This window comes from Rattus norvegicus, chromosome 7, assembly GCF_036323735.1.
Source record: "Rattus norvegicus strain BN/NHsdMcwi chromosome 7, GRCr8, whole genome shotgun sequence".
Lineage (NCBI taxonomy): Eukaryota > Metazoa > Chordata > Mammalia > Rodentia > Muridae > Rattus > Rattus norvegicus.
Window position 1 is genome coordinate 69,147,186 of NC_086025.1, and position 27,004 is coordinate 69,174,189.

The window sequence follows — 27,004 nt, forward strand, 5'->3', positions numbered from 1 at the left end:
ACATGATCATTTCATTAGATGCTGAGAAAGCATTTGACAAAATTCAACACCCCTTCATGATAAAAGTCCTGGAAAGAATAGGAATTCAAGGCCCATACCTAAACATAGTAAAAGCCATATACAGCAAACCAGTTGCTAACATTAAACTAAATGGAGAGAAACTTGAAGCAATCCCACTAAAATCAGGGACTAGACAAGGCTGCCCACTCTCTCCCTACTTATTCAATATAGTTCTTGAAGTTCTAGCCAGAGCAATCAGACAACAAAAGGAGATCAAAGGGATACAGATTGGAAAAGAAGAGGTCAAAATATCACTATTTGCAGATGACATGATAGTATATTTAAGTGATCCCAAAAGTTCCACCAGAGAACTACTAAAGCTGATAAACAACTTCAGCAAAGTGGCTGGGTATAAAATTAACTCAAATAAATCAGTTGCCTTCCTCTATACAAAAGAGAAACAAGCCGAGAAAGAAATTAGGGAAATGACACCCTTCATAATAGACCCAAATAATATAAAGTACCTCGGTGTGACTTTAACCAAGCAAATAAAAGATCTGTACAATAAGAACTTCAAGACACTGAGGAAAGAAATTGAAGAAGATGGAAAGATCTCCCATGCTCATGGATTGGCAGGATTAATATAGTAAAAATGGCCATTTTACCAAAAGCAATCTACAGATTCAATGCAATCCCCATCAAAATACCAATCCAATTCTTCAAAGAGTTAGACAGAACAATTTACAAATTCATCTGGAATAACAAAAAACCCAGGATAGCTAAAGCTATCCTCAACAATAAAAGGACTTCAGGGGGAATCACTATCCCTGAACTCAAGCAGTATTACAGAGCAATAGTGATAAAAACTGCATGGTATTGGTACAGAGACAGACAGATAGACCAATGGAATAGAATTGAAGACCCAGAAATGAACCCACACACCTATGGGCACTTGATTTTTGACAAAGGAGCCAAAACCATCCAATGGAAAAAAGATAGCATTTTCAGCAAATGGTGCTGGTTCAACTGGAGGGCAACATGTAGAAGAATGCAGATCGATCCATGCTTATCACCCTGTACAAAGCTTAAGTCCAAGTGGATCAAGGACCTCCACATCAAACCAGACACACTCAAACTAATAGAAGAAAAACTAGGGAAACATCTGGAACACATGGGCACTGGAAAAAATTTCCTGAACAAAACACCAATGGCTTATGCTCTAAGATCAAGAATTGACAAATGGGATCTCATAAAACTGCAAAGCTTCTGTAAGGCAAAGGACACTGTGGTTAGGACAAAACGGCAACCAACAGATTGGGAAAAGATCTTTACCAATCCTACAACAGATAGAGGCCTTATATCCAAAATATACAAAGAACTCAAGAAGTTAGACCGCAGGGAAACAAATAACCCTATTAAAAAATGGGGTTCAGAGCTAAACAAAGAATTCACAGCTGAGGAATGCCGAATGGCTGAGAAACACCTAAAGAAATGTTCAACATCTTTAGTCATAAGGGAAATGCAAATCAAAACAACCCTGAGATTTCACCTCACACCAGTGTGATTGGCTAAGATCAAAAACTCAGGTGACAGCAGATGCTGGCGAGGATGCGGAGAAAGAGGAACACTCTTCCATTGTTGGTGGGATTGCAGACTGGTAAAACCATTCTGAAAATCAGTCTGGAGGTTCCTCAGAAAATTGGACATTGAACTGCCTGAGGATCCAGCTATACCTCTCTTGGGCATATACCCAAAAGATGCCTCAACATATAAAAGAGACACGTGCTCCACTATGTTCATCGCAGCCTTATTTATAATAGCCAGAAAATGGAAAGAACCCAGATGCCCTTCAACAGAGGAATGGATACAGAAAATGTGGTACATCTACACAATGGAATATTACTCACTCAGCTATCAAAAACAACGAGTTTATGAAATTCGTAGGCAAATGGTTGGAACTGGAAAATATCATCCTGAGTGAGGTAACCCAATCACAGAAAAACACACATGGTATGCACTCATTGATAAGTGGCTATTAGCCCAAATGCTTGAATTACCCTAGATCCCTAGAACAAATGAAACTCAAGACGGATGATCAAAATGTGAATGCTTCACTCCTTCTTTAAATGAGGAAAAAGAATACCCTTGGCAGGGAAGGGAGAGGCAAAGATTAAAACAGAGACTGAAGGAACACCCATTCAGAGCCTGCCCCACAGGTGGCCCATACATATACAGCCACCCAATTAGACAAGATGGATGAAGCAAAGAAGTGCAGACCGACAGGAGCCGGATGTAGATCGCTCCTGAGAGACACAGCCAGAATACAGCAAATACAGAGGCGAATGCCAGCAGCAAACCACTGAACTGAGAATAGGTCCCCTATTGAAGGAATCAGAGAAAGAACTGGAAGAGCTTGAAGGGGCTCGAGACCCCATATGTACAACAATGTCAAGCAACCAGAGCTTCCAGGGACTAAGCCACTACCCAAAGACTATACATGGACTGACCCTGGACTCTGACCTCATAGGTAGCAATGAATATCCTAGTAAGAGCACCAGTGGAAGGGGAAGCCCTGGGTCCTGCTAAGACTGAACCCCCAGTGAACTAGTCTATGGGGGGAGGGCGGCAATGGGGGGAGGGTTGGGAGGGGAACACCCATAAGGAAGGGGAGGGGGGAGGGGGATGTTTGCCCGGAAACCGGGAAAGGGAATAACACTCGAAATGTATATAAGAAATACTCAAGTTAATAAAAAAAAAAAAAAGAAAAAAAGAAAAAGCAGATCACATATGTCCAAATCATACATTATCCTTCCAAAAGCAAGAAAAGGGGGAATAGTGAGGAAATAGTGGGCCAAAACAAAACTAAAATCCATCAGGACAAATTCTACATTCTGCATCTCCATGTCTGCTGTCAGTGCTCTTCAGATCTCCAACACCTTTCAGATTTGTCAACTGCCACCTATTTCTCTCTGTTGGACTGGTTCTACACCCAGTCTGCAGCTCTCCTTGGCTGGTATCCCAGGACTCTGGCATCTCCAACACAATCCAGGTTTCACCTTCACAGCTTCACACAATGACCTCTCTATGCTTCCATGCAGGGACAACCCCGACACATGCCTGCCCTCCGTGGCTTGTCTTGATTGTAAAGGGAGATTCCACAGCTCCTTTCTCATGTCCTTGACTCTAAGGCCAGAATCTTGTGTCAGAAGCTGCCAAGTTCTGCTACTTGTGGGGCTAGAATTTGACCTCCTAGCTCAATTAACATCTGCATGAGCTTTTGTTGTTGATGGTATCCTTCACTGTAAGCTTTTTCTTTAATTCTTTTTCACAAGTTGCAGGCTTAACTAGGTGGGGTCTTTTCCTGAAGTTACCACTCCCTTTATTCCATCTAGTATCAGGCTTTTCTTTAAAATTTTTATAGCTCTGTTACACTCCCTGGTGTTCCTTTTCTCCCCTAACTATTTTTATGTTAGTTTTTGTTCAGCTTGTCCATTCTCATTATAGATATGCATACAATTGATTACTAATAACCACATGACATTGTCAATACCAGGCTGTCTTGAACTCTCCTCTACCAACACCATTAATCCAAAACTCCTCAATTTAGCCTCAGGCAGATACTATTTGAACAAGAGCAAGAAGCAGTCACATTCTTTGCCAAAATATCATTAAAAAATAACCACTAGGCCACTTACTAATATTCTTCCTCTCAGAAACCTCTTGAGCTGGGCCATCACATTCTACATTACTCTCAGCAGCATTGTCTTTCACATCCCTACTAAGATGGTAAGCCCAGCTTAAATTATCCAACTTCTTTCCTAATCTAAAGTCCCAAGGTTTACATTCTACCAACAAGGGGAGTCCTGTTACACACACACACACACACACACACACACACACACACACACACACACACCACGCACACTCTTAGTATCAACTTCTGCCTTAGTCAAAGTTCTAGTGCTGTGAAGAGATACCTTGACCACAGCAACTTTTACAAACAAAGCACTTAATTGGGGGTTTGCTACATTTCAGAGGTTAGTCCTTTATCGTAAGGGCAGGAAACATGGTGGCAAGCATGTTACTGGAGCAGTAGCTGAGAGCTACATCCTGATCCATAGGCCAAGAGAAAGGGAACTTTTGAAACCTCAAAGCTCTTCCCAGTGACATACTCTCTCCAACAAGGCCAAACCTCTTCATCCTTATAATCTTCCAAAATAGTTCTATTCCCTGGTGATCAAGCATTCAAATATATGAGCCTATGGGAGGCATTCTAATTCAAACCACTATACCAAGTATCTAATAGATAAATGCTTTTCAAAGAAAGGCAACAATAAACTGGAGAAAGTATTATTTATAACTAGCTTAAGAAAAGTAAAGGAAAATAGCTTTAATTCACATTATTTTCCTTACCAATACAGAAGCAGAGGTTTTAAAACCTCAATCTGGATGTTTTTCAAATGGTCTTCTGTCCACCAGGATCCATTCATCAGCTTAAACTTTGATAAAATTTCTGCAGAAAGGTAGCGCTCCCCACTGCTCACAAGGTAGCATTTTTTCATTTTCTCAAGATGTCTTATGTAAAACACATAGTTATATACACATCAATTCAACACTCAACTTCCCAAATGTAACTGCTTCAGATAAGTAATAATCACCTCAAACCAATACTCATTACAGAGTACTAAAGGGTTGTGCAGACCTGGATTATCTCCTAGGGTGTTTGCTCTTCTCAATAGGCTGGATGGTCTTGTAGAGTTGTGCACATCTAATCTCTAAAATTTGTAAATTGGTTACCTATGAAAAATGCAGCTGATGTCGGTAAATAAGGACTAGAAAGAAATCAGCCTGCTATTCAAAGGTCCCCAGGGAATTCTGGAAATCCTTCTATGGGGACACAGGGGACTGGGACCATGAGGATGTAAGAGATGCTCATGTCATCAGAAAGATGCTCATGTCATGCTGCTGGCTTTGAAGGTGGAGGAAGGGGTCATAAACCAAGGAGTGTAGACAATCTCTTCCATAAACCGGAAAACATAAAGAAATAGATCTCTAGATCTCTAGATCTCTAGAACTGTCACTTTAGGTCACTAAATGTGGGTAAAATCCTAAGGTTTCTTGCATATGACTTTCTTGACAAGTCTTACAATTATATATCATGTCAAGTTTCAGAATCAACTGTGTTGTTGAGCCGCTTTTGAAGCATAAGCTCTGGGATCCAAATACTTTTCTAATAAGGACCCAGTCACTAAGAGATCTACACCAAGCCCTGAAGAAGAAATGCAGCCTAACCTACTTCAGATTAGATCAGGAAACAGACACAAGGGCTTTCTTAAAGCGGTGCCCTGCTAGGATGGACACTCCTAGTGACTTAGAGCATGTGGAGCTAGGCAGTGCAGACTATCAGAAGAATCGCAGTGCAGACAGACCACTATGTGGCATGTGACTAAAGACCAGGAAAGCTGCTGCCATTTGTACCTATCTAATATGAGTGTGGTCATAATAGCTGAAAATTGCTTTTTGCATAAAATTTTTGTATCATCATGACATTATAAAAAGTAGAATAATTTAGAGAAGTCTAGAATTTATGGGAAGAAATAGTATTCAAACCCAAATAACTACTATTATTGGTATTTTAAAGCTAGAAAATCACAAAATTGTAATATCAAAATTTTCATAGAATAAATACCATTGTTTTTAACCATCCCGATTATAAATTACACTTTAATACTTTTTGCTTGAGTAACTAAAATAAATATTATATAATTTAGTTTTTAAAAATATTGAAAAATAAAAATGAAAATACCTTTGATGTCTTCCAGGGTCCTTAAGAACTTTCAGCCTCTCTATGTCCATCCACAGCCACCAGTACCTCTCTCCTAATGTGCCTTTTAGAAACTTCTTAAATCTTTCAAATTCCCTTCTGTTGCCAATGTCATAGGTTTTGTGAGAAATACACCAGTCTGCCCTGCTCTCAGGCCCAACACTCTCACTCTCTGAACTTAAACTTACATTTTCCTCCAATCTATCTTCTGAGGTTTCTTGTACAACTTCAACAGGGGGTGAAACTGTAGCCTTCTGGCTAGGCACAGGCTTGGCTTTATCAAATATCACATGGGCTACTTTATAGTAGTTGACATAGCCTGGAGTGTCACTAAGGGACTGGCCTGTGATATGATGGATGGCTTCTCTCAAGATAAAGATGATGTAGGCATTTAGGAATTCGTCAAACGATGAGAAGTGCACGGTCAGGTTTCTGTCCTCGCCCTTCCTCTCCAGGTATATTCTCAGTAGAGCTTGAGAAGGTGTATCTTTCATTGATATAGAACCTTCTTCTTCCTCCGGCTCGGAAACTATTTTAGAGGTTTTAGACAGGCCGTTTGTTGTCCTGGGGTGAATTCCATCATCAAAAATCTCTGTATTAAATTATAAAAGGCTAATAGGTTAGATATGAACACAAACTCATCTACCTACCCTCAGAGAGGCTCACAGAGTGGGGCCGTCACCAGGAATAAGTACATGAGCCAGTAACTTCACAAAATTCTCAAGCCTTGTCAGGAGGCCATGAGGAAACTAACCTTGCCTTCCTGAAGACATACCAAATATTTATAATAAGGCTGTCATGCATATAATAAAAACTGTCATGCATATAATTCTTATCATTAATATGACACAATAACATAGGGACTTATAAAAGCTTAATCCCCTCTAAGATACAATTTCAGTTCCTATTTTCTCTTTCAGAATTTGGTGGCATATGTCTCACATGTCACTCTGTCCCCCCACGCTATAGGTGAGGTAACTGTCCCCAGGGTGTTCCCTGCTCTCCTCCCAACTCTATAGATGGGGTAACTGTCTTCAGGGTACACCTGCTGTCCTCCCAACTTGACAGATGAGTCAACTGTCCTCAGGGTGACTACTTTCTCCATCCAATCTGAAATCTCCACAGAGTAGAAACAGTTCACTATAACTTTGTATTGAAAATGAATATAACTCCCATCTTGGAGCAGTTTTTTTCCATTTATATGAAATGTTGACAACATCCATAAAACCTCCCCATAGTAGAATTCATCTGTTTTATAAGAAGAAAAATAGTCTAAACTCAAAAGTAGAAGACAAGTTCAATCTCTATCAATGAGTATTTCCCTTTTGTTATTACTGCTGTTGTTTTTGAGACAGTCTTTTTGCCTTGGCTTTCTGAGGGCTGGGATATTCTAGCATATTCCAACAATCCTAGCCCATCTGCTTTTTATTTTAATTTTATTTATTTATTATATATGAGTACATACACTGTAGCTATCCTCAGACACACCAGAAGAGGGCATCAGATCTCATTATAGATGTGGTTGCTGGGGTTTGAACTCAGGACTTCTGGAAGAGCAGTCAGTGCTCTTAACCATTGAGCCATCTCTCCAGCCCACCCACTTGCTTTTATGTCAGAAATATTGTATCCACTTTATTGCAAAGACTTAATAGGAATTCATAAAGTATGATAGAAAAAAAAAGACAAGACAATGACTGGCTGCAGAAACTGTGGCAATCTCTAGGATAGCAATATATATACACACATATATATGTGTGTATGTATATGTATAATCAATATATAATATAATATATACTATGTATAATCAATATATGTATATATTATGTATAATCAATATATAATATACTATGTATAATCAATATGTATATACTATGTATAATCAATATGTATATACTATGTATAATCAATATGTGTATATTATGTATAATCAATATATGACATATGCATATACATTATGTGTAATCAATATATAATATATGCATATACATTATGTGTAATCAATATATATCTATATATTGTGTATAATCAATATATATAATATATAATGAAATCATGCAGCTAAATGCTAGGCATGCTCATGAAAGCCTGCCATGCCAACACACAGAAGCTGGGAGAAGGAGCACTGTGATTTCAAAGGCAGCTAGAGCTACAGAGTGAGCCTTCAGAGTTGACTAGTCTGGTCTATATACAGTAACCTTGTCTCAGAAAACAAAATCACACAGCTAATAAATGTCAGAATCCACCTCCACTTTTATCATAATGACTTCTTGAAATAGTAGAAATGAACCAGGAGCCATTGTCTATGTCTGTGATCCCAGCATACAGGCAGCTGAAGTAGTAGGATTGTGAGTTTGAGACTAGCCTGGGCTATATAATGAGACTCTGTTTCAAAACCAATGACAACAAAAGCAAACAGCAGTGAGAAAACACTAACATGTGCTGGGCGGGAGAAGCTGTGTGGAGGAGTAAAGGCAGCCTGTTCTTGGCTTACCAGAAACCGTGGCAACAACTGAGGATGCACTTTCGTGATGGGGTAAACAGCAGGGTAATGAAAATGTCGTCACTGTCTTCTCACTCTCCTTGGCGAGTGTAAACCAGTCTTTTGTTTGAGTATAGGAGGCCTAGGAAGAAGAGACATCTGTTTAACATAACGTTAATGGGACTTTGCCAATTGAGACTCCAAAAAAATTGTTATAAATCAATTTATAGAATATAATGATCTAGATAATTATTTTACTAAAAGAAAATTTTACTAAAACTTCAGTAGATGTGAACACAGATGTGAGAGAGATGACTCAACTGTGAGGAGCACTTGGCGTTCTTCCAGACGACCCGAATTCAGTTCCTAGCACAGCTTGCTTCACAGCTATCTGTAATTACAACTCTTCTGACGTCCATGGGCACACACAGCAAAATGGAAAATCTAGGGGAAGAGTGTCCAGTGTCCCTCTCATTTCTCCTTTCTCTAGTTGTCAGCTTGCTACTCAAGTCTGGGACTTGTCAGAGAGACAGGGCTCATATGGACGAGCTGGGATCCCTTTGTCTGTTATACACAGTCCATGGGCAAACCAGACCACACAACAAGACAATGCCTGAGCAGGAAATGAAGGGAAACGTCCCTGAGGCCACTGATTCCTTGATGCGAGGCTCTAGTGCAGATTCGTTGCCTCTTTCACTCACTTATTTATTTTCTTAGCCTTTGTATGACAGTATATCTCTATATATTGCTCTGGATAGCCTCAAACTTACCAGGTAGCCCAGGCTGGCCTTCCTATAACTCGAGATCCACCTGTCTCAGTATGCCAAGTACTAGGATACAGGTGTACCTAGCTTACATCCAAGTCACTTATTAATAATAATTGTAAATTCATTCAACATTAACTTGAGCCACCTCTCTAGTCCAAGAATTACCCTAAGCCCTTGGAGAAAAATAAGATAATTAAAGAATTTTAAGAAACAGAGTAAGATGAATTTGCCAATTTATTAAAAGGGAAGAAGTTGGTAGTCAGTCTAATTATCCACTCAGTGCTTTAAAGAAATGGGCCAGTTTGTGTTTATATGACACAGTGAAGACTCAAATAAACATCACAGTGATCACTGAAAGTATATCTGTTCATTAAAAATAAATGCTATCTAGTCTGGTTTAAGTAATCTGAGGTTACAGAGATATTTAAATTCTCAAAATTCAAAAGCTATGACAAATACATGGCAGGAGAAGTCATAAGTCAGAGAACACCGTCCCAGAGAATGGGGATGGGTGGTGGGGTAAATCAGCTGCATCTTCAGTGGTGACAATGTCTGCTCTCTCTTGTCACAAGTGATTTCCCTACCAATAAACATTTCATGGTACCCCGACATTTCTATAATACATAAGTGAAAAGATGATGAAAATAAGTATAACAGAAAAGAAAGTGAGTCTTTAACACCTCCTCAAGCATTATTCAGCAGAGAAAAGGGAGCTATAAATACTGTGGACAGAAATGCCCAGACTACAAAGGCAGCTAGGTGCAATATGAAGAAATGGAAAATTAATATTCAAATAGCACAGACCTCGCTATGTTAGTACAAAAGGAAGTGACCCATGGACATTGGTAGAAAAGGAGGTGGCTTCTTCCCATCTGATCCCTTCAGCTGTGGGTCTAGAACACTCTGTTGAAAGAATTTTGCACTGTGCAACACAAACAAGAAAGGCACTGTGTCACACACAAAGGAGAGCACTGTGTCACACAAGGAAGGCACTCTCTCAAACACACAAAGAAAGAACTGTGTCACACACATCAGGAAAGCACTGTGTTATACACACACACACAAGGAAAGCACTGTGTTACACACACATACACACAAGGAAAGCACTGTGTTACACACACACACAAGGAAAGCACTGTGTTATACACACACACATCAGGAAAGCACTGTGTTACACACACACACACACAAGGAAAGCACTGTGTTATATACACACACACACACAAGGAAAGCACTGTGTTACACACACACACAAGGAAAGCACTGTGTTATACACACACATCAGGAAAGCACTGTGTTACACACACACAAGGAAAGCACTGTGTTATACACACACACACAAGGAAAGCACTGTGTTATACACACACATCAGGAAAGCACTGTGTTACATACACACACACAAGGAAAGCACTGTGTTACACACACACACAAGGAAAGCACTGTGTTACACACACACACACACAAGGAAAGCACTGTGTTATACACACACACATCAGGAAAGCACTGTGTTACACACACACACAAGGAAAGCACTGTGTTACACACACACACAAGGAAAGCACTGTGTTACACACACACACAAGGAAAGCACTGTGTTACACACACACACATCAGGAAAGCACTGTGTTACACACACACACACAAGGAAAGCACTGTGTTACACACACATACAAGGAAAGCACTGTGTTACACACACACACACACACAAGGAAAGCACTGTGTTATACACACACACACAAGGAAAGCACTGTGTTATACACACACACATCAGGAAAGCACTGTGTTACACACACGCACACAAGGAAAGCACTGTGTTATACACACACACATCAGGAAAGCACCGTGTTACACACACGCACACAAGGAAAGCACTGTGTTATACACACACACATCAGGAAAGCACCGTGTTACACACACGCACACAAGGAAAGCACTGTGTTATACACACACACATCAGGAAAGCACTGTGTTACACACACACACACACAAGGAAAGCACTGTGTTACACACACACATCAGGAAAGCACTGTGTTACACACACACACACACAAGGAAAGCACCGTGTTATACACACACGCACACAAGGAAAGCACTGTGTTATACACACACATCAGGAAAGCACTGTGTTACACACACACACACAAGGAAAGCACTGTGTTACACACACACACACAAGGAAAGCACTGTGTTACACACACATACACAAGGAAAGCACCGTGTTACACACACGCACACAAGGAAAGCACAGCATCACAAAAAAACACACATACAAGGAAAGCACTATGTCACACACATAAGGAAAAAACTGTGTCACACACACAAGGAAAGCATTGTATAACACAGAAAACGAAAGCACTGTGACACACACACACACACACACACACACACACACACCACATAAAGCATTAGGTCAGATAGGCACACAAGGAAAGCCCTGTGTAACACACACACTCAAGGTAATCTCTGTGTCACACACACAAGGAAAGTCCCGTGTCACACACTCACACACAAGGAAAGCACAGTGTCACACACACAAGCAAAGCAGAGTGTCACACACAAGGAAAGCACAGTGTCACACACACAAGCAAAGCACAGTGTCACACACACAAGGAAAGCACAGTGTCACACACACAAGCAAAGCAGTGTCACACACTCAAGGAAAGCACTATGTCACATACACAAGGAAAGCACTATGTCACACACACACAAAAGCACTGTTCACACACAGAAGGAAATCACTGTGTAACAATCACAAGGAGAGCACTGTATCACACACACAAGGAAAGCACTTCTATTTGCCTTTCTTTTTTTTTTTTTCTTTTCTTTTTTTTATTCGGAGCTGGGGACCGAACCCAGGGCCTTGCGCTTGCTAGGTAAACACTCTACCACTGAGCTAAATCCCCAATCCCTTCTATTTGCCTTTCTGATGGAACATATGAAACAAGTCAGCACACACCCATAAGAGACCTTACTGGTTGGGAGAAAGGTGGGGGTGGGAGTGGGGTAGCGCTTTAAATCGATATTCCTTTTCATTGAACAAAAGGATTCTGTTCGTTGCTGAGTCACGCAAACCCTCACTTTACCTGGCCCAGAGAAACGTAGAACGTCTTCATAATCCCGGAATTGTCCTCTTCAGTGCTGGCATGAGGTGGAGTGGGCGGTTTTCTCAGGATCCACGGAGAAAAATTTGTACCTACTGTGAAATTCATGCCTGAGCTGCTCCATGTCGCTTGCGAGATCAACTTGGCTAGCCTGTATTATAGAAATCAGGAATCAGCAAGGGCTTACTCACAGAGAGGTCTACAGCTTTTCTCTGCATTTTATTTAAAATTATTACTCTAAGTCAAGTTCAAATTTTAGTAACTTTGGGATTTTCCATGTTCACACTTGAATAGGGAAATCTCAGCCTTATACTAACATTCTGGTTTGTTTGTTTTTTTTTTTAAAAAAAAACTTTAACTTTTTTTCATGCTTTGCCTGTATGTGTGAATATGTCTCGTGTGTATGCCTGGTGCCCACGGAATTCATGAGTGGGCACTCGACGCCCGGAAACTGGAGGCAGGGGTGGTTTTGAGCTGTCACGTGGGTGTCACGTGGGTGTCACGCGGGTGTCACGTGGGTGCTGCAGAAACTTGCTGCTGAGACAGCTCTCTAGCTCCCCAGATTGTTTTTACTGTCACACTAACTAGCATCCTGTCCCTGATCCTTACATGACGAGCACATACGAGGAGCAGGTAAATTTTAAAATAAAATGATCAAAGAGATGCGACCGTAAAATCTCTTTTTAAAAGTTGAGTGATTTTAGTCAATTTTTTTATCACTCCTATTCTTCAGATAGGATCCAAACTCCAATCAATACCACCCAAAAAATATCAATATCACCTCTTTATATGCGGAAAACAGAAGTTTAAAAATTGCAGGCACCTGTATTCAAAGTAGCAATCACTTTCCAGAAATGCCGGAAGTCTTTTCCTTTTGATCCAATTAATACCTTGTTCACGCTTGAGACACTGTTAAGAGAACATGGAAAGAGAAGGTAATCTTCTGGTTGTCACTATAACAGTGTGAAGATTGCTTGGCTAGAATGCATGGAGGCCTGAGTTCAATCCCAGCACAGACATAAAGCATGGTGGTGCGCTGCTGTGGTCACAGGTGTGATCATGGCGGTGCCCTGCTGTGGTCACAGGTGTGAGCATGGTGGTGCGCTGCTGTGGTCATAGGTGTGAGCATGGTGGTGCCCTGCTGTGGTCACAGGTGTGAGCATGGTGGTGCCCTGCTGTGGTCACAGGTGTGAGCATGGTGGTGCCCTGCTGTGGTCACAGGTGTGAGCATGGTGGTGCCCTGCTGTGGTCACAGGTGTGAGCATGGTGGTATGCTGCTGTGGTCACAGGTGTGAGCATGGTGGGGCCCTGCTATGGTCACAGGTGTGATCATGGTGGGGCCCTGCTGTGGTCACAGGTGTGATCATGGTGGTGCCCTGCTGTGGTCACAGGTGTGATCATGGTGGGGCCCTGCTGTGGTCACAGGTGTGATCATGGTGGTGCCCTGCTGTGGTCACAGGTGTGAGCATGGTGGTGCCCTGCTGTGGTCACAGGTGTGATCATGGTGGGGCCCTGCTGTGGTCACAGGTGTGATCATGGTGGTGCCCTGCTGTGGTCACAGGTGTGAGCATGGTGGTGCCCTGCTGTGGTCACAGGTGTGATCATGGTGGGGCCCTGCTGTGGTCACAGGTGTGATCATGGTGGGGCCCTGCTGTGGTCACAGGTGTGATCATGGTGGGGCCCTGCTGTGGTCACAGGTGTGATCATGGTGGGGCCCTGCTGTGGTCACAGGTGTGATCATGGTGGTGCCCTGCTGTGGTCACAGGTGTGAGCATGGTGGTGCCCTGCTGTGGACATAGGTGTGAGCATGGTGGGGCCCTGCTGTGGTCATAGGTGTGAGCATGGTGGGGCCCTGCTATGGTCACAGGTGTGAGCATGGTGGTGCCCTGCTGTGGTCACAGGTGTGATCATGGTGGGGCCCTGCTGTGGTCATAGGTGTGAGCATGGTGGTGCCCTGCTGTGGTCACAGGTGTGAGCATGGTGGTGCGCTGCTGTGGTCACAGGTGTGATCATGGTGGTGCCCTGCTGTGGTCACAGGTGTGATCATGGTGGGGCCCTGCTGTGGTCACAGATGTGATCATGGTGGGGCCCTGCTGTGGTCACAGGTGTGATCATGGTGGGGCCCTGCTGTGGTCACAGGTGTGATCATGGTGGGGCCCTGCTGTGGTCACAGGTGTGATCATGGTGGGGCCCTGCTGTGGTCACAGGTGTGAGCATGGTGGGGCCCTGCTGTGGTCACAGGTGTGATCATGGTGGGGCCCTGCTGTGGTCACAGGTGTGATCATGGTGGTGCCCTGCTGTGGTCACAGGTGTGATCATGGTGGGGCCCTGCTGTGGTCACAGGTGTGAGCATGGTAGTGCCCTGCTGTGGTCTGGCCCAGGTGGATCAGCAGTTCATAGATATGCTATTTCTTCTTTACTGTGGGTCTCAATTAACTTCTATCTTTCTTGTTTCTCATGGTAGATGATACATCACTGATAGCAAGGCTTAGCGTTTTTATTTCCTATTACTTAAATCTATAAATTTCCCTCTAATGGCTAATTTAGCTACATTCCCAAATTGTGACAGCTTATGTTAGTTTCTTGTTTTCTTTGAAACTATGGGTTATTTGAAGTATGTTGCTAAATTAGTTCAAATATTTGGATATCTTTCCCACAATTTTTGTTACTGATTGATGGTTTAATTCTGGGGTGATCAATAATATATTTTGATTATTTCATATCTTTTAGTTATAATTTGTTTTAATGCCAGCATAGCATCTTTTTTGCTAATTATTCCAAGTGTACTTTGAAAAGAACATGTGCTTTGGCTCTATGGGTGAAGGGTCTCTAGGCATCAACAGCCTGGTCTCCTTGCTAGTAAAACACAGACCTGCTTTGTCCTTGTGGGCCACCGTTACTACTGGTCAGTGAGAGCAATGTTTTCATCTCAAACCTTCACACTGGTTGTGGCTCTTTCCTGGCTAATGTTTGATTAGCACTCACCATGCATCCTGGACCTCTGTCGTTAGGTGAAGTCCATCTAACCGCGGGGGTTCAGAATGCATGGTTAGTGCTGGTTGTGATGTCTATAAATTGATATTTTATTACTGCGCAATCTCCCTCTTAGTCCACAGCAGGAGTCCTTGCTCTGAAGTCTACATTGATACTAATCAGCCTCACTTTCCTTAATTAATAATTTTATGGAATATGCTTTCTTACTTCCAATATATTTATTTGATACTTAAAAGATTGGTTTCTCATAGACCACAAATAATTAAGACTTCTTTTTTAATCCCATCTGACTCTAATTTTTAATTAGGATGATTAGACTACTTAAATTATTGCTGTGACTAATTATTGTTGCTACTAAATATTTGCATACCTACTTAGAAAAGTCTTAGCTAATAATTTTTATAATTTAATTTCCCTGATCCACCTGCAAAACAATTCTTTAATGCAATTAATATTAGCATTTACTTACTGTGATAGAAGTTAAGAGAAGTATATCTGAATTTGGAAAGAGGAGAATTTGAGTAGAGATGCCTGGAGCTATGAACATATGTATTTTAGCCTAGTTCTACCTAGCTCCAATAGCATTTAAAATATTCATCCAACATTCGAAATGTAAATAAGAAATACTCAAGTTAATAAAAAAAATTAAAAAATAAAATATTCATCCATTGTCAATGATCCATGTAATAAAGCCCAGGGGTAGCTAGCAGCTCGATTCAAGGCCTGCTTCAGGGACACACAGCTGGTGGGTTAGCCAGGTTTCAATATACATTTGCTGACCTGAAGCAAAAGAGACAAAACCTAGCAGCTGGTAACAGACTGTAAAGCCAGGAACTCAGGGGCAGGGTATAGCTGGAGGTTCAAAGTCATCTCAGTTCCCCGCAGTAAACAGGATAACAGGATTGGTTTAAAAAAAAAAAAAAAAAGATCTAAAAGAAATTAACTTCCTTTGTGCACACATTCCCTAGAAGGAAACTAAACTATAAAGAATAGACATATTTATACTGTCCTAAATACACTTGACATTTTATATATTCAAGGCAAATTGCTTGCTTCTTATATTGGTTGATGAATATCGACAAAACTACATGACTAAACTGGCCATTACATCAAAACAGATGACACAGTGTCTGAGAGACACTCTGTGTAAGTGCGACACACTAATAAATGTCCCTGTACCTCAAAAACTGCAGTTCAACAGACGTCGTGTCAATCTCACCCAATGCTTTCTTTTTAAAAAATCATTTATTTTTATTCTCGGTGTATACGTGTTTTGCCTGACTGTCCATATGTGCCCCAGCGCATGCCTGGTGCCATGGAGGCCAGAAGAGGGCCCCAGACTCCCTGCAACTGGAGCTGTGATAGAGCCATGGTGTGGGTGTGGGGATTGAGGTCAGGCCCAGCAGCTTCTAACTGCTGAACTCCGGAGCTCGGGCTCAGCAAACGCTTTCTTGCCCTTACAGGATACACACTAACCTAACCCACTGGCTTACCATGATGGTGTAGTTGACATTGATGGCCTCGTCTTCACAGGGGACACTCTTTTGCTTAGCTTTGCTGTCACTCTTCCCTTTTCTTACAACATCATAGATGGGATTCCGCGGTTGCTGGTTTTGCAGAATTTTTTTCAGTTGCTTTTCCAGAAGTTGTGGTGCATCATTAATTACTTCAAAAACTCCGTAGTCCACATTAAATCTAATTGCCTCTGAAAAGGTCTGTGATAAAAAGTATAAGCATTTTTAAAATTTAAAATAGATTTTAATAAACTTTAATAAAATTTAAACTCATTGGCTCTAGGAGGACCTGATGTCACACATTCTTCTTCTCAACCATTGTTTCTCTTTGCTTTTAGAATCTTGGAAGTCCCTTGGCTAGAGGATAGGGGATCCACTGAAGTCTTCCTTACCAAAGACGTTATGCCATGGGGAATTATGCCAAGGTGAGATGTAGCAGAAAAGTGTACTTGTATAATCTTACTCCCATGATTCTTTGAAACTAGAAAAAAGATTCAGCTGGCTTCTATGAAGCAGTAGTGCCCTCCCAGAAGGAGATGGGCTCCTGGGCAAGAATGAAGAAAGGAAAAAGAAATAATAATCCTATTGACTTTTAGGCCCAGGAGTCACAAAAGCTAACAATTTCTCTTTCCCAAAAGGGGACAATTAGCCACAATATGTTCTTCATTTACGATTATGTCAGCACCATTCTTTACACAGTGACAAAGAAGTGAAAGACACCAATACTCTGAGGTTCTCTCAGTAAGTACTGAAGGTTTCCTAGTTTTATTTAAAGACAGCCAATCAATACACAGCTATCAGAAGCCTCATTTGAATGCTAGCTCTCTGACTTTGGGCAAAGCACATTAAAGATTTTTAGACCTCTTATTTTCATAAGAGTTAATTGTGTTTTGACTTCTGTGCTCTAGTTTTGTCCTTTAAGCCTAGGATCAGGTCCCCTTTTCAGACTACTCAGGGCAGCGTCAGTGAACTGACGACTCAGAATTTGCAGGTGCTTAGCTAAGCAGTGATGGGATTAAACTCTTCCCTGCTGTCCTGAGGTGCCCCAGGCAGTGTGTTGCTGTATATGCTATAGTTATGATGCAATAAACTGCAAGCATCTTTTTAAAATTTAAGCCAAACACACACACACACACACACACACACACACACACACACGACTCTTGACATGTCCTATGGTGTCACATCTCAAGAGTCCAGAACGTTGCCCATTCTAGGGTATTTAATACATAGACAACAGCCTTAAGATAACTGTCAGTCTACAGTATAAAGCACCTTAGAACTTGACTCCAACATGACAGGTCTAACTTAGTAAGCACAATCTGGAAATTGCCTGTGAGGTTTCTTTAATAACCACATTTTATTAGTGACCTGCTATATCTGTCTTCTGAATGTAGGAGTCAAACAGACAATTTGTGCCTAAATGTCAAAAATACAATCTTCGATACTGACTAAAGAGATTAAGCAATCCTGTAATAACAAGACTTGTTTGGGTAAGGGAGGGAAATGAACTAAATGTGTCAGAGACGGACATCGCGTTTACAGGGAGGGAAAAGGAAACATAACAAGGGCCATCTGGGAACGGATCCGCCCAGGCCTGAGCATCTGCACACCTGAGTGGAGCCACACTGTCTTTATGTGTTGTTTTCCGTTCTTTTTTCTGTCTTATGTCTTGGGACATAGTAGCCAGATGAACAGAAAGATATGATAATCCCAAGTAAACCATGCCAATGAGTTAGCTCTACGGACAAAGATGATTTTCCTACTAATCAAAATGTTCAAACAATGGAGATGCTCTAATTGGTGGAAATAATAGACAGAGGAACTGCTGTTTGTCTGTGATGGATACCTCACTGCTGTCACCAAGACGCCTAATTCCTGAGGCAGTTGTTTACAGAGCACTAATGCAGAGGGTGTTTAAGGGACAGTCACTCCGTGGATTCAGAGCTATGAAGTGATAGACTGAGTCACAGAAACAAGCCTGACCGGCCCGATAGCACAATTTCCTTCTTTACTATACTGCCTTTCACAGGAGGAAGCTAGTGTGTGCAGCCATTTTTTCTGTGCAGGTGATGTGCTGAGTACTGACCTAGTGAGGTTAGGGAGCTTCAAGGTCACCATTTTGATCTTAATGTCTAGCCTCTTGTTTTCTCTCTCTTACTAATAAAGGCTCAGATTTATGAAGGAACACTGCAGAGTTAAAATTGTCCTGTAGTGACTGTAGGTGACTAGAATAGCATAGGGGACAAGAGAAAGAAAGGCTTGAGGGAATGGGTAGGAAGATCAGATAAGAGAGGGCTTTGCATGTCAGAACAAAGGATTTGGGTTGGTGTTCTGGACAACAGGGGGCATGGCAGTGCCGTAAAGTAGGGAGCAATATAGATCACTGCAGTTCCCCCGTCAGGAGCTTGAGAGCTGGGGAGTTTGACTGACCCCATAAGTGAAAAGAGCCATTGCCATACTCTGGGGGATTAGGTGTTACTGCATAGAAACCGCCATCAAAACCAGATCGCTGTGGTGGTTGTTGGCTCTCTGTGTGAAACAAACATGAGGCTAAGAAGAGTTACCGATCTCTTTGTGATAGAACAGCAAGTGCCCCAGTGTGCTTGCCTCACAACTTTGGAGTGGTGGTTAAAACCCTTTAAACCCAGGGAAGTTTAGTCAGGGCTCGTGGTGGGTGCAGTATACCAACTCACTCAGAAGCCATCCCAACCTCCTGGAGTGTACAACCTAGAAAACTAACAATTTTTTTTCAGACTCCCAGTTTCACAGTTTGAAGTATGGCCTAGGTCATGCTGTGTATATGCACTAACGTGGACTCTGAACAATGTGAGGAGGTAAAACAGGTATAGCCACATAGGAGGAAATGCTGAGAATGCACTTTAAAATGAGGAGAGCTGCTGGTCCAAAGTCGTATAGGGCAGAGAGAAGCAATGCACATTAGTAACATCAGAATAAGGAAGATGAGGCAAGAGGGTCCAGAGTTCAAGGCCAGCCTGGTCTAGGTAATGGGAAGCAGGTTAGCTAGGGCTGGAAAGTGAGACCCCATTTCAAATGAACAGATTCTTGAATATGGTTTGTTAAACCATTCATACTGGGCACAGTGACGAGTGCATGCAGCTTTGGCTTCTCAGAGGACTGGACTGAGACAGGAGAAGTGCGTGTTCAGTAGGAAGCCACCCCAGCCTGGGTGGTCTGGAGACCCGTGTCAGCCATGCCAAGCCAGCCTGGAGGACATAGTTTTTTTTGTTTTTTTTTTTAAAGCCAAGTATGGTAGTGCATGCCTTTAGTCCTAGCTCGTGGGAATCTAAGCAGGAGTCCAAGGTCATCTTTGGCTACACACTGAGTTCAAGTCCACCCTGGGATACAACAAGATTCAGTCTAAAAAAAAAAAAACAATAAACAAAACAAGATTATTTAAGGTTTAAGAATCTTTGCCAGGAGTAATGTTTTTCTGCTTTAAAAGCTATGTGTTAGATTATATCTCAGAAAGCCCTTAATAGCACTATGATTCCAAAATTACAAAATGTCAAATAACAAATTCAAATATTTCTCCCATTACTTTATTTCCATAATATCAAAAATTGTAAATGTTTAGGTGTCAATTATGATCCTAATCGTAGAGATGTAAAGAAGGATAAAGCACAACTTCCTCTTTTGAGGGAACATATAAACAAACACCCACTATTTTCCTATGATAAAGTCAACAAGACATTAACTTACATTAAGATCCATGTAAATGCGAATGCCAAGGTCCACTAAGACAGGAGCAATGCTAGGACATGATGTCCAGTCTGGTTAGCAGGCTTGAAAACAGATTTGGCTAAGCTGGAAACTACGCAGGAAAGAACAGGCAGAGCGCTTCCGTGGAGAAACGCTGGGGGAACTACTTCACCTTCGTGGGTTTTAACTCGATAACCTAGAGGTGCCACCTATGCTCAATACCCTGTTTGCTCATGACTCTCTCTGCAGGACAAGTCTGCAGCTGTCTCAGGCAGGGTATCATCACTGTGATGAAACACCATGACCAAAGCAACTTGGAGAGAAAAGGGTTTATTTGCCTTACACTTCCATATCACCGCTCATCATCGAAGGAAGTCAGAGCAGGAATTCAATCAGGGCAGGAACCTGGAGGCAGGAGCTGACCCAGAGGCCATGGAGGGCGCTGCTTACTGGCCTGCTCCTCATGGCCTGCTCAGCCTGCTTTCTTAAGAACCCAGGATTACCAGCCCAGGGTGGCAAATGGGCTGAGCCCTCCCTCATCAATAACGATTTTTTTTTTAATGTTCTTCTACTAGGTCATTCATTCCTACAGTACTGAATCTGTGTTCAGTGGCCGAGTAGGATAGATGATGTATTGCGATACTGAGGGAGCATGGACTACCCAGCCTGGAGTGAGCGCAGCACAGAGCACCCGCAATCCAATAGAAAAGATTCATAAACACACAGAGACACGAAAGAAAGACTGTCTGCCAGAGGCATCAGCTCCAAAGCTAGAACTAAGTCAATCATATTTAATTAAAATTAACCCTATAGAGTCCTTGAAAGCACTGTAAAGGGCAACGTCATCTCCAGCGCCATTCAAGTTAGCACAGCCAGTCTTCTGTCAGCATGGAAATGAGTCGCTGAGTCTACAGTTACTGACCAAGTGGTGCTGTAGGCCTATGTCTCATGCTTATGCTGCACACAATATTCATATTTAATGATGGAACTGCCCTCACATAACGAGATTATTACATTATTAAGAGACAAGCAAGGGGGCTGGTTAGATGAGTCAGTGATTAAGAGCACTGGTGCCCTTCCAGAGGACCAGGGTTCAATTCCCAGCACCCACATGGCAGCTCACAGCTGTCTGTAACTCCAGTTCCAGAGGACCCAACACTCTCACACAGACATACACGCTGGCCAAACACTAATGCACATGAAATAAAAATAAAGATTAAAACTAATTCTCAAAAGAGAGGCAAGAAGGATGAGACCCATCAGGGAATGGCAGACTTCCACACTACATCTCACAGCCCTGGAGGAGACACGTTCATGGAGTGATACAATGCACAAAATCCCCTTCTGTCTTAAGCCACCCTTGTTCTGTGTGCAAGTGTGCTCATCTCAATTTATAACAGTGTGCACCTAAAAGGCACAAGTGAGATGCACAAAGGAACTCACTAAACCGGGATGCACATAGGGACTCATTTAACTCAGTACAGCCAGGCATAGAAAGCCGAACACTCAGGTTGGGGCTTAAAGAAGGAACTGGCAGTCATCAGATAGATTAAAGAAGATGAAGATTTCATCAAAGAAAGAGCCAGTGCACCAAGATACAGGAGCTCAGAAGAACAGGGTGCCCTGGGCAAACTGCAAGCAGCAGGGCATTGCTGAAACTCAACAGGTTCAGGGTACAGGCCAAAGGCCTGGAGAGAAGGCAGAGGCCTGGCTCACCGAGGACCTGCTGCTTCCCAGCGGAAGTGGTCCCCACACTACACAGCTCCCTGACCAGCTGCAGCAACCTTTGAGAAATGCCAGTTCTCAGGCCCCTCCTTAGAGCCAGAAACAGGATGGAGCCCAGACCTCTCAACCCTTGGAAGCCCTTTGGTAGTTCCAATGCCCACTCCAGTCTAAGAACCTTTGTTTAGATGGATAGGGTGCGATTGAAGAAGTTTTAGCCAGAGGGAGCAGAATCTGGGTTATTATAAACTCAAAAGGCCACGTTCTGCGCTCTCCCTTATGCTGACTGGCCTGTGCAGTCACGCATGGAGTATTGCAGTCTATGTACATGAACGAGAGAGCGCGAAGCCTTCAGTGCAACTCATGTTCAACAAGTCCTTACTTTTCTCTTGTCCTTTCTAAACCTACCTACAAAACCACTAAAGTGAATTCAGAAATAACAGTAAAAGACACGAGAGGGGGACACAGGAAGGACAGACCCTGGAAAGCTGGGTGGATGGATTTTCACAACATGGATTTAATTGTACAGCAGAAAAGTCTCCAGCTTGTGCCTCGGAGCCAGACAAGCTCCTCCGGACTGCCCCTTTCCTGACTTAATTTTCTCATTCCGAGGGTGTCATTCTCTAAATGTTCTAAAACAGATTGTCCTGAAGGTGGTGAGAGCTAGCTTTGTGGTGCTAGTCATCCATGTGCGGAAAATATTGTCACAGAAAAAGCAAGTGCTTGAAAATATTTTTACCACAATAAATTGTTGGTTCCACATTTCTCTGAAAAGAAAGAGGGGGAGGGAAAAAACCTGTGAATAATTAGTGTTATGCTTAAACTGCCAGCCCAGCACCACTGAAACTTACTGGTGCCAAATTATTTAGCTGAACAGTATTTAAATTAAAAACTAATGACTAGGTTAATTTAACACATGTCCATCTCTGCTCCAATTCTGTCTCTGCTAATTGGGCTCCAAAGCTGTATTTCAAACATGAATCCACATCAGCAAATAAAAGCCATCTAACTTGAATATAACAAGTTGGTTACCAATAACAACTTCTTTTAATCTAACTTTTATTGGCGTTTTAGATGTTGAACTATAAATTGTTTACCAGACATCCAACAATGAGACAGAAGGAGTAATATGCCACAAGAAGTGTACAGAGGATATCCTTAGCTAAGCAAATGAGTTACAGTGGCAGTCTGAGTGTTTTATGTGAGGGCCTTGGGTTTGGGGGTTATGAAAACACCCGTAGGTGTGAGCACTGAACTGAACAGTTACCTGGTGTTCTGTCAGCGTGCCTTTGAAGATCAATCTCTCCAGTATTTAGCTTTTGGCAGTGGAAGACCTAAGCCCTCCATCTTCTCTCAGCCCACCTTTCTCATCCCCATCACCCAACGGTTCCTTCTAGCATATAACTCTTTCATAAAGCTGCAAGAAATTATAATAGTTTACAGACTAAAAAAAGTGTGGAGAATCAGGCCAAGAAGGAGTTACGGTAAAATTCCAAAAGTGCATAGCTAAGCAGAGTCTGGCGAACATATGCACACCTACCCTTGCAAGCAGGGTATAGAGCAGGCCACCCCTTCAGCTTCTGCAAACCATAAATGTCACAAATATTTGAAACCACCCACAGAGAACCAACCTAAATCTATGTGGGCTCATCTACTCAATCCCACAACAGTCACTGAGCATAAAACACACAAAACAAAACCAAAGGGAAAAATGTTTTTGCACTATAGCACAGAAGAAAACCTAACGAGCAAACACTTGTCCATAAAGAGTTGACAGAAAGAAAAAAAACCAGACACCAAATGAAAACAATATCTGAATGTGAACTTGGCTTGAGAACAAACACAACCAAGTTATGAAAGCTAAGATTTGGAAAGTGCCATGATCGTTTATAACAGAGGCGACTGTCCTGGATTTCCCCCATCAGAGACAACATGGGCAGGCAGGCTACCAGCCATCAGGCTCTGGATCTTGCAGGTCCCAAGAGGGCAATGGTGTAATGGAAGGAAGTGTGAGGGGAGCCAGCGGCTGATTCATGGCCCATTTTTTGCCGTGGCCATGTCCCTGCAAAGGTGGGCTGGGGTCTCAGAGCGCTTGAAAGTCTAGATTGACCTAAGGCCCCGTGACTTTAGCTACCTTTTCAGGCTCAAACATTGGTTGTGTACAACGTGATGAGGAGGTAGGAGAGGAAGGGAAGGGAGAGACTAAAGAAGCGTTCTCTATTTTAAAGATTTTCCACGAAAGATGTAGAAATGAGAGATAAATGATCTTTAAGATGTTGGGAAAATGCAGAAGAGACCTGGCATGTCAATGTACAGTTCAGATACTAAGCTGAAATAAACAGCAAAGAAGGAATTGACATTTTTGTTTTGTTTTGTTTTGTTTGGGTGACTCCGGCCTTCCACCATAGTATACAGTCAGATGATAGATTAGATAGACAGACAGACAAATGATTGATAGATAGATAGATAGATAGATAGATAGATAGATAGATAGATAGATAGATAGATAGATAGATAGATAGATAACAAATTCTCTCTTTCTCTCTCTTGGTTTGTTGTTTGTTTTTGTTTTGTTTTGTTTTTCAAGAGAGTGCTTCTCTATGTAGCTGCCCTGGAACTCAAAATATAGACCAGGCTAGCCTCAAACTCACAGAGATCCACCTGCCTCTACCTCTGCCTCTGCCTCTGCCTCTCAAGTGCTGAGCTGAAAGGTGTGTGCCACCAGCACCTGGGTAAATTCTCTGTTTTATACAATAAGAGTGTGGGATAAGATTCATCCCACATTCATCAATATTATGATTTTCTAATTATTGGTCATAGGAAATCATCTTAAGGGAAAATGTAAGAGAAAAATTTTCTTCCTTTTTCCCCCTCCTCTCTTCTAATACAATACTCATTTCCCAGCCTCTACCTGAAAACCTCCTGGTGCAGGAAAGTTTACTACTTCCCAAGTAAACAAACAATCTTATTATTTGAAAACTAGATTCTTATAAATGGGGTTCTGCCTGCCTCTGGATTCACAGGGTATTAACAAATTTCCCTTGATTAGGTCTTGAGATCATTAGAAGAGCTTACCCCATTCTACCCTTGCCACCGAGCCCCTTCAACCTAGCCCCTGCCACCAAGCCTCAAGCCATGCTAAACACTGAACGTCTTTCAACCCTTCTACGTCTGACAAGGTTTCCTGAATGCTCACAGGCTGAGTCCCCCAGAGACCAGCTTGGCAGAGTGATTCTCAACACATGGGACCAAGATCACAACACAATATTCTAAATGTAGAACAGTTCAGTCTTTTCTGAAAAAACGCCAAGGGCCTTCTATGCTCCAGATTATTATTTTTTCTTGATCTGAACTATACTTCAGTTCACACACCCTAAAAACACATTAGCTTCGTTTGTTTTACTTCATTTAATGTATCAGGATAACCACGAGGCCTCCGCCTGCTCTCCAAACGATCTGTTTGTGTTCTGTTGCTAGTTCTGCAGGACACTCACAGCGTTCTGGCCATGTGGCCTTGGGTGTGCCGTGGGAGATCACCCTGCATGCTGACACGGATCCATTGCCGCCCGTACTTCAGGGATGGAAGATGAACCGTAAGGTTAAAGGGAAAATAAACTCTCAATACATCACACACATTACCTCGCTCTGCCGCAATCTTAAAAGATGCACTAGTTTTGTTTCTCAGAGAAACACAAAACAAAGGTTAAGCATAAATAAAAGGTTACAGCATTTCTAAAACCACAGGGGTAACGAGGAGAGGGCACAGATCAACAGCAGCTCCATGACACTCCTTCCCCATCACTGCAGAGTGAGACCCCAGCACAGGATGTGCAGCTCATGTGACTTGGTGGGTTAAAGGACACAGAGGCAGGAAGACAGTGTCATACAAGTGCTGCGAAGGTAGTGTGCGCAGAAAGATTAAGTTGAGGCCACACTGCAAAGGTCGTGAATTCCACACTAAAGGGATGTGCCGTTCAGCCGGTGGGCTATGACGAATTGACCCTACTGGTTACAATTAGCAAACCAGTTGAAAGATTTGAAAATTATTTTCACATATAATGATGAGGGCTTTGGATGCCACAAATAAAGCATATCAGCAGGGCATTGTTTCAGAGGGAGTCGGAAAAGCCTGTTAAACACCAGTGATGCAGGCAAGAACGTGACACAGATGACTCAGAAGAGTTCTCCAGGCCAGATCTACTTCCTGTCTTAAGTCAAGGTCACTGCGGCTATGAAACACCATGACCAAAAGCCATTTGGGGAAGAAGGACACACTGGCATTACATATCCTGAATCACAGTTCAATGAGAAAAGCCCAGGCAGGGACTCAGGCTGGGCAGGAGCCTGGAGGAGGAGCTGCTGAGAGCCCATGGAGGCATGCTGCTCACTGCCTTGCGCCCCATGGCCTGCTTAGCACACTTTCATATAGAATCCAGGCCGCCAGCCCAGGGATGGCACCAATCACTACTTTTTCCTTTTTTTTTTTTTAATTGCTTTTTTAAATTTACATTTTAAATACTATCCCATTTCCTGGTTTCCCCTCAAGAGACCCACTATCCCGCACATACCCCTGCCTCTATGTAGGTGGCTCCCTCACCCACCCACCCACCCACCCATTTCCTCTGTCCTCCCCACCCTGACATTCCCCTACACTGGGGCATCTATCCAAGGCCTCTCCTCCCTTTGATGCCCTCCCAACAAGGCCATCCTCTCCTACATATCCGGATGAGGCCATAGGTCCATCCCTGCAGTTTCTTTGGGTGGTGGTTTAGTCCCTGGAGCTCTGTTTGGTTGCTATTGTTATTCTTATGGGGATGCAAACCCCTTCAGCTCCTTCAGTCCTTTCTCTAACTCCCCTACTGGGGACCCTGTGCTCAGCT

At 42.5% G+C, this 27,004-nt stretch overlaps 1 protein-coding gene across 9 annotated transcripts in view; it reads right to left on the reverse strand.

Annotated features, from left to right (window-relative positions):
* Rgs22 (regulator of G-protein signaling 22) overlaps nucleotides 1–27,004 on the reverse strand; it is a 120,361-nt gene that overhangs the window by 73,505 nt on the left and 19,852 nt on the right. For 8 of the 9 annotated variants that reach the window (XR_010053752.1, XR_010053751.1, XM_063264609.1 and 5 more), the window contains 6 exons: nucleotides 16,659–16,880; nucleotides 12,995–13,080; nucleotides 12,154–12,322; nucleotides 8,316–8,445; nucleotides 5,807–6,416; nucleotides 4,414–4,575 (listed from right to left, as the gene is read on the reverse strand). Coding sequence is in view for 7 of the 9 variants with exons in the window: in XM_063264609.1 (XP_063120679.1) it covers nucleotides 4,414–4,575; nucleotides 5,807–6,416; nucleotides 8,316–8,445; nucleotides 12,154–12,322; nucleotides 12,995–13,080; nucleotides 16,659–16,880 (1,379 nt within the window). In the remaining 2 variants the exon portion in view is untranslated. Of the gene's footprint in view, nucleotides 1–4,413; nucleotides 4,576–5,806; nucleotides 6,417–8,315; nucleotides 8,446–12,153; nucleotides 12,323–12,994; nucleotides 13,081–16,658; nucleotides 16,881–27,004 lie in introns of those variants that run through there. The other variant, XM_039080159.2, reaches the window with a different exon arrangement.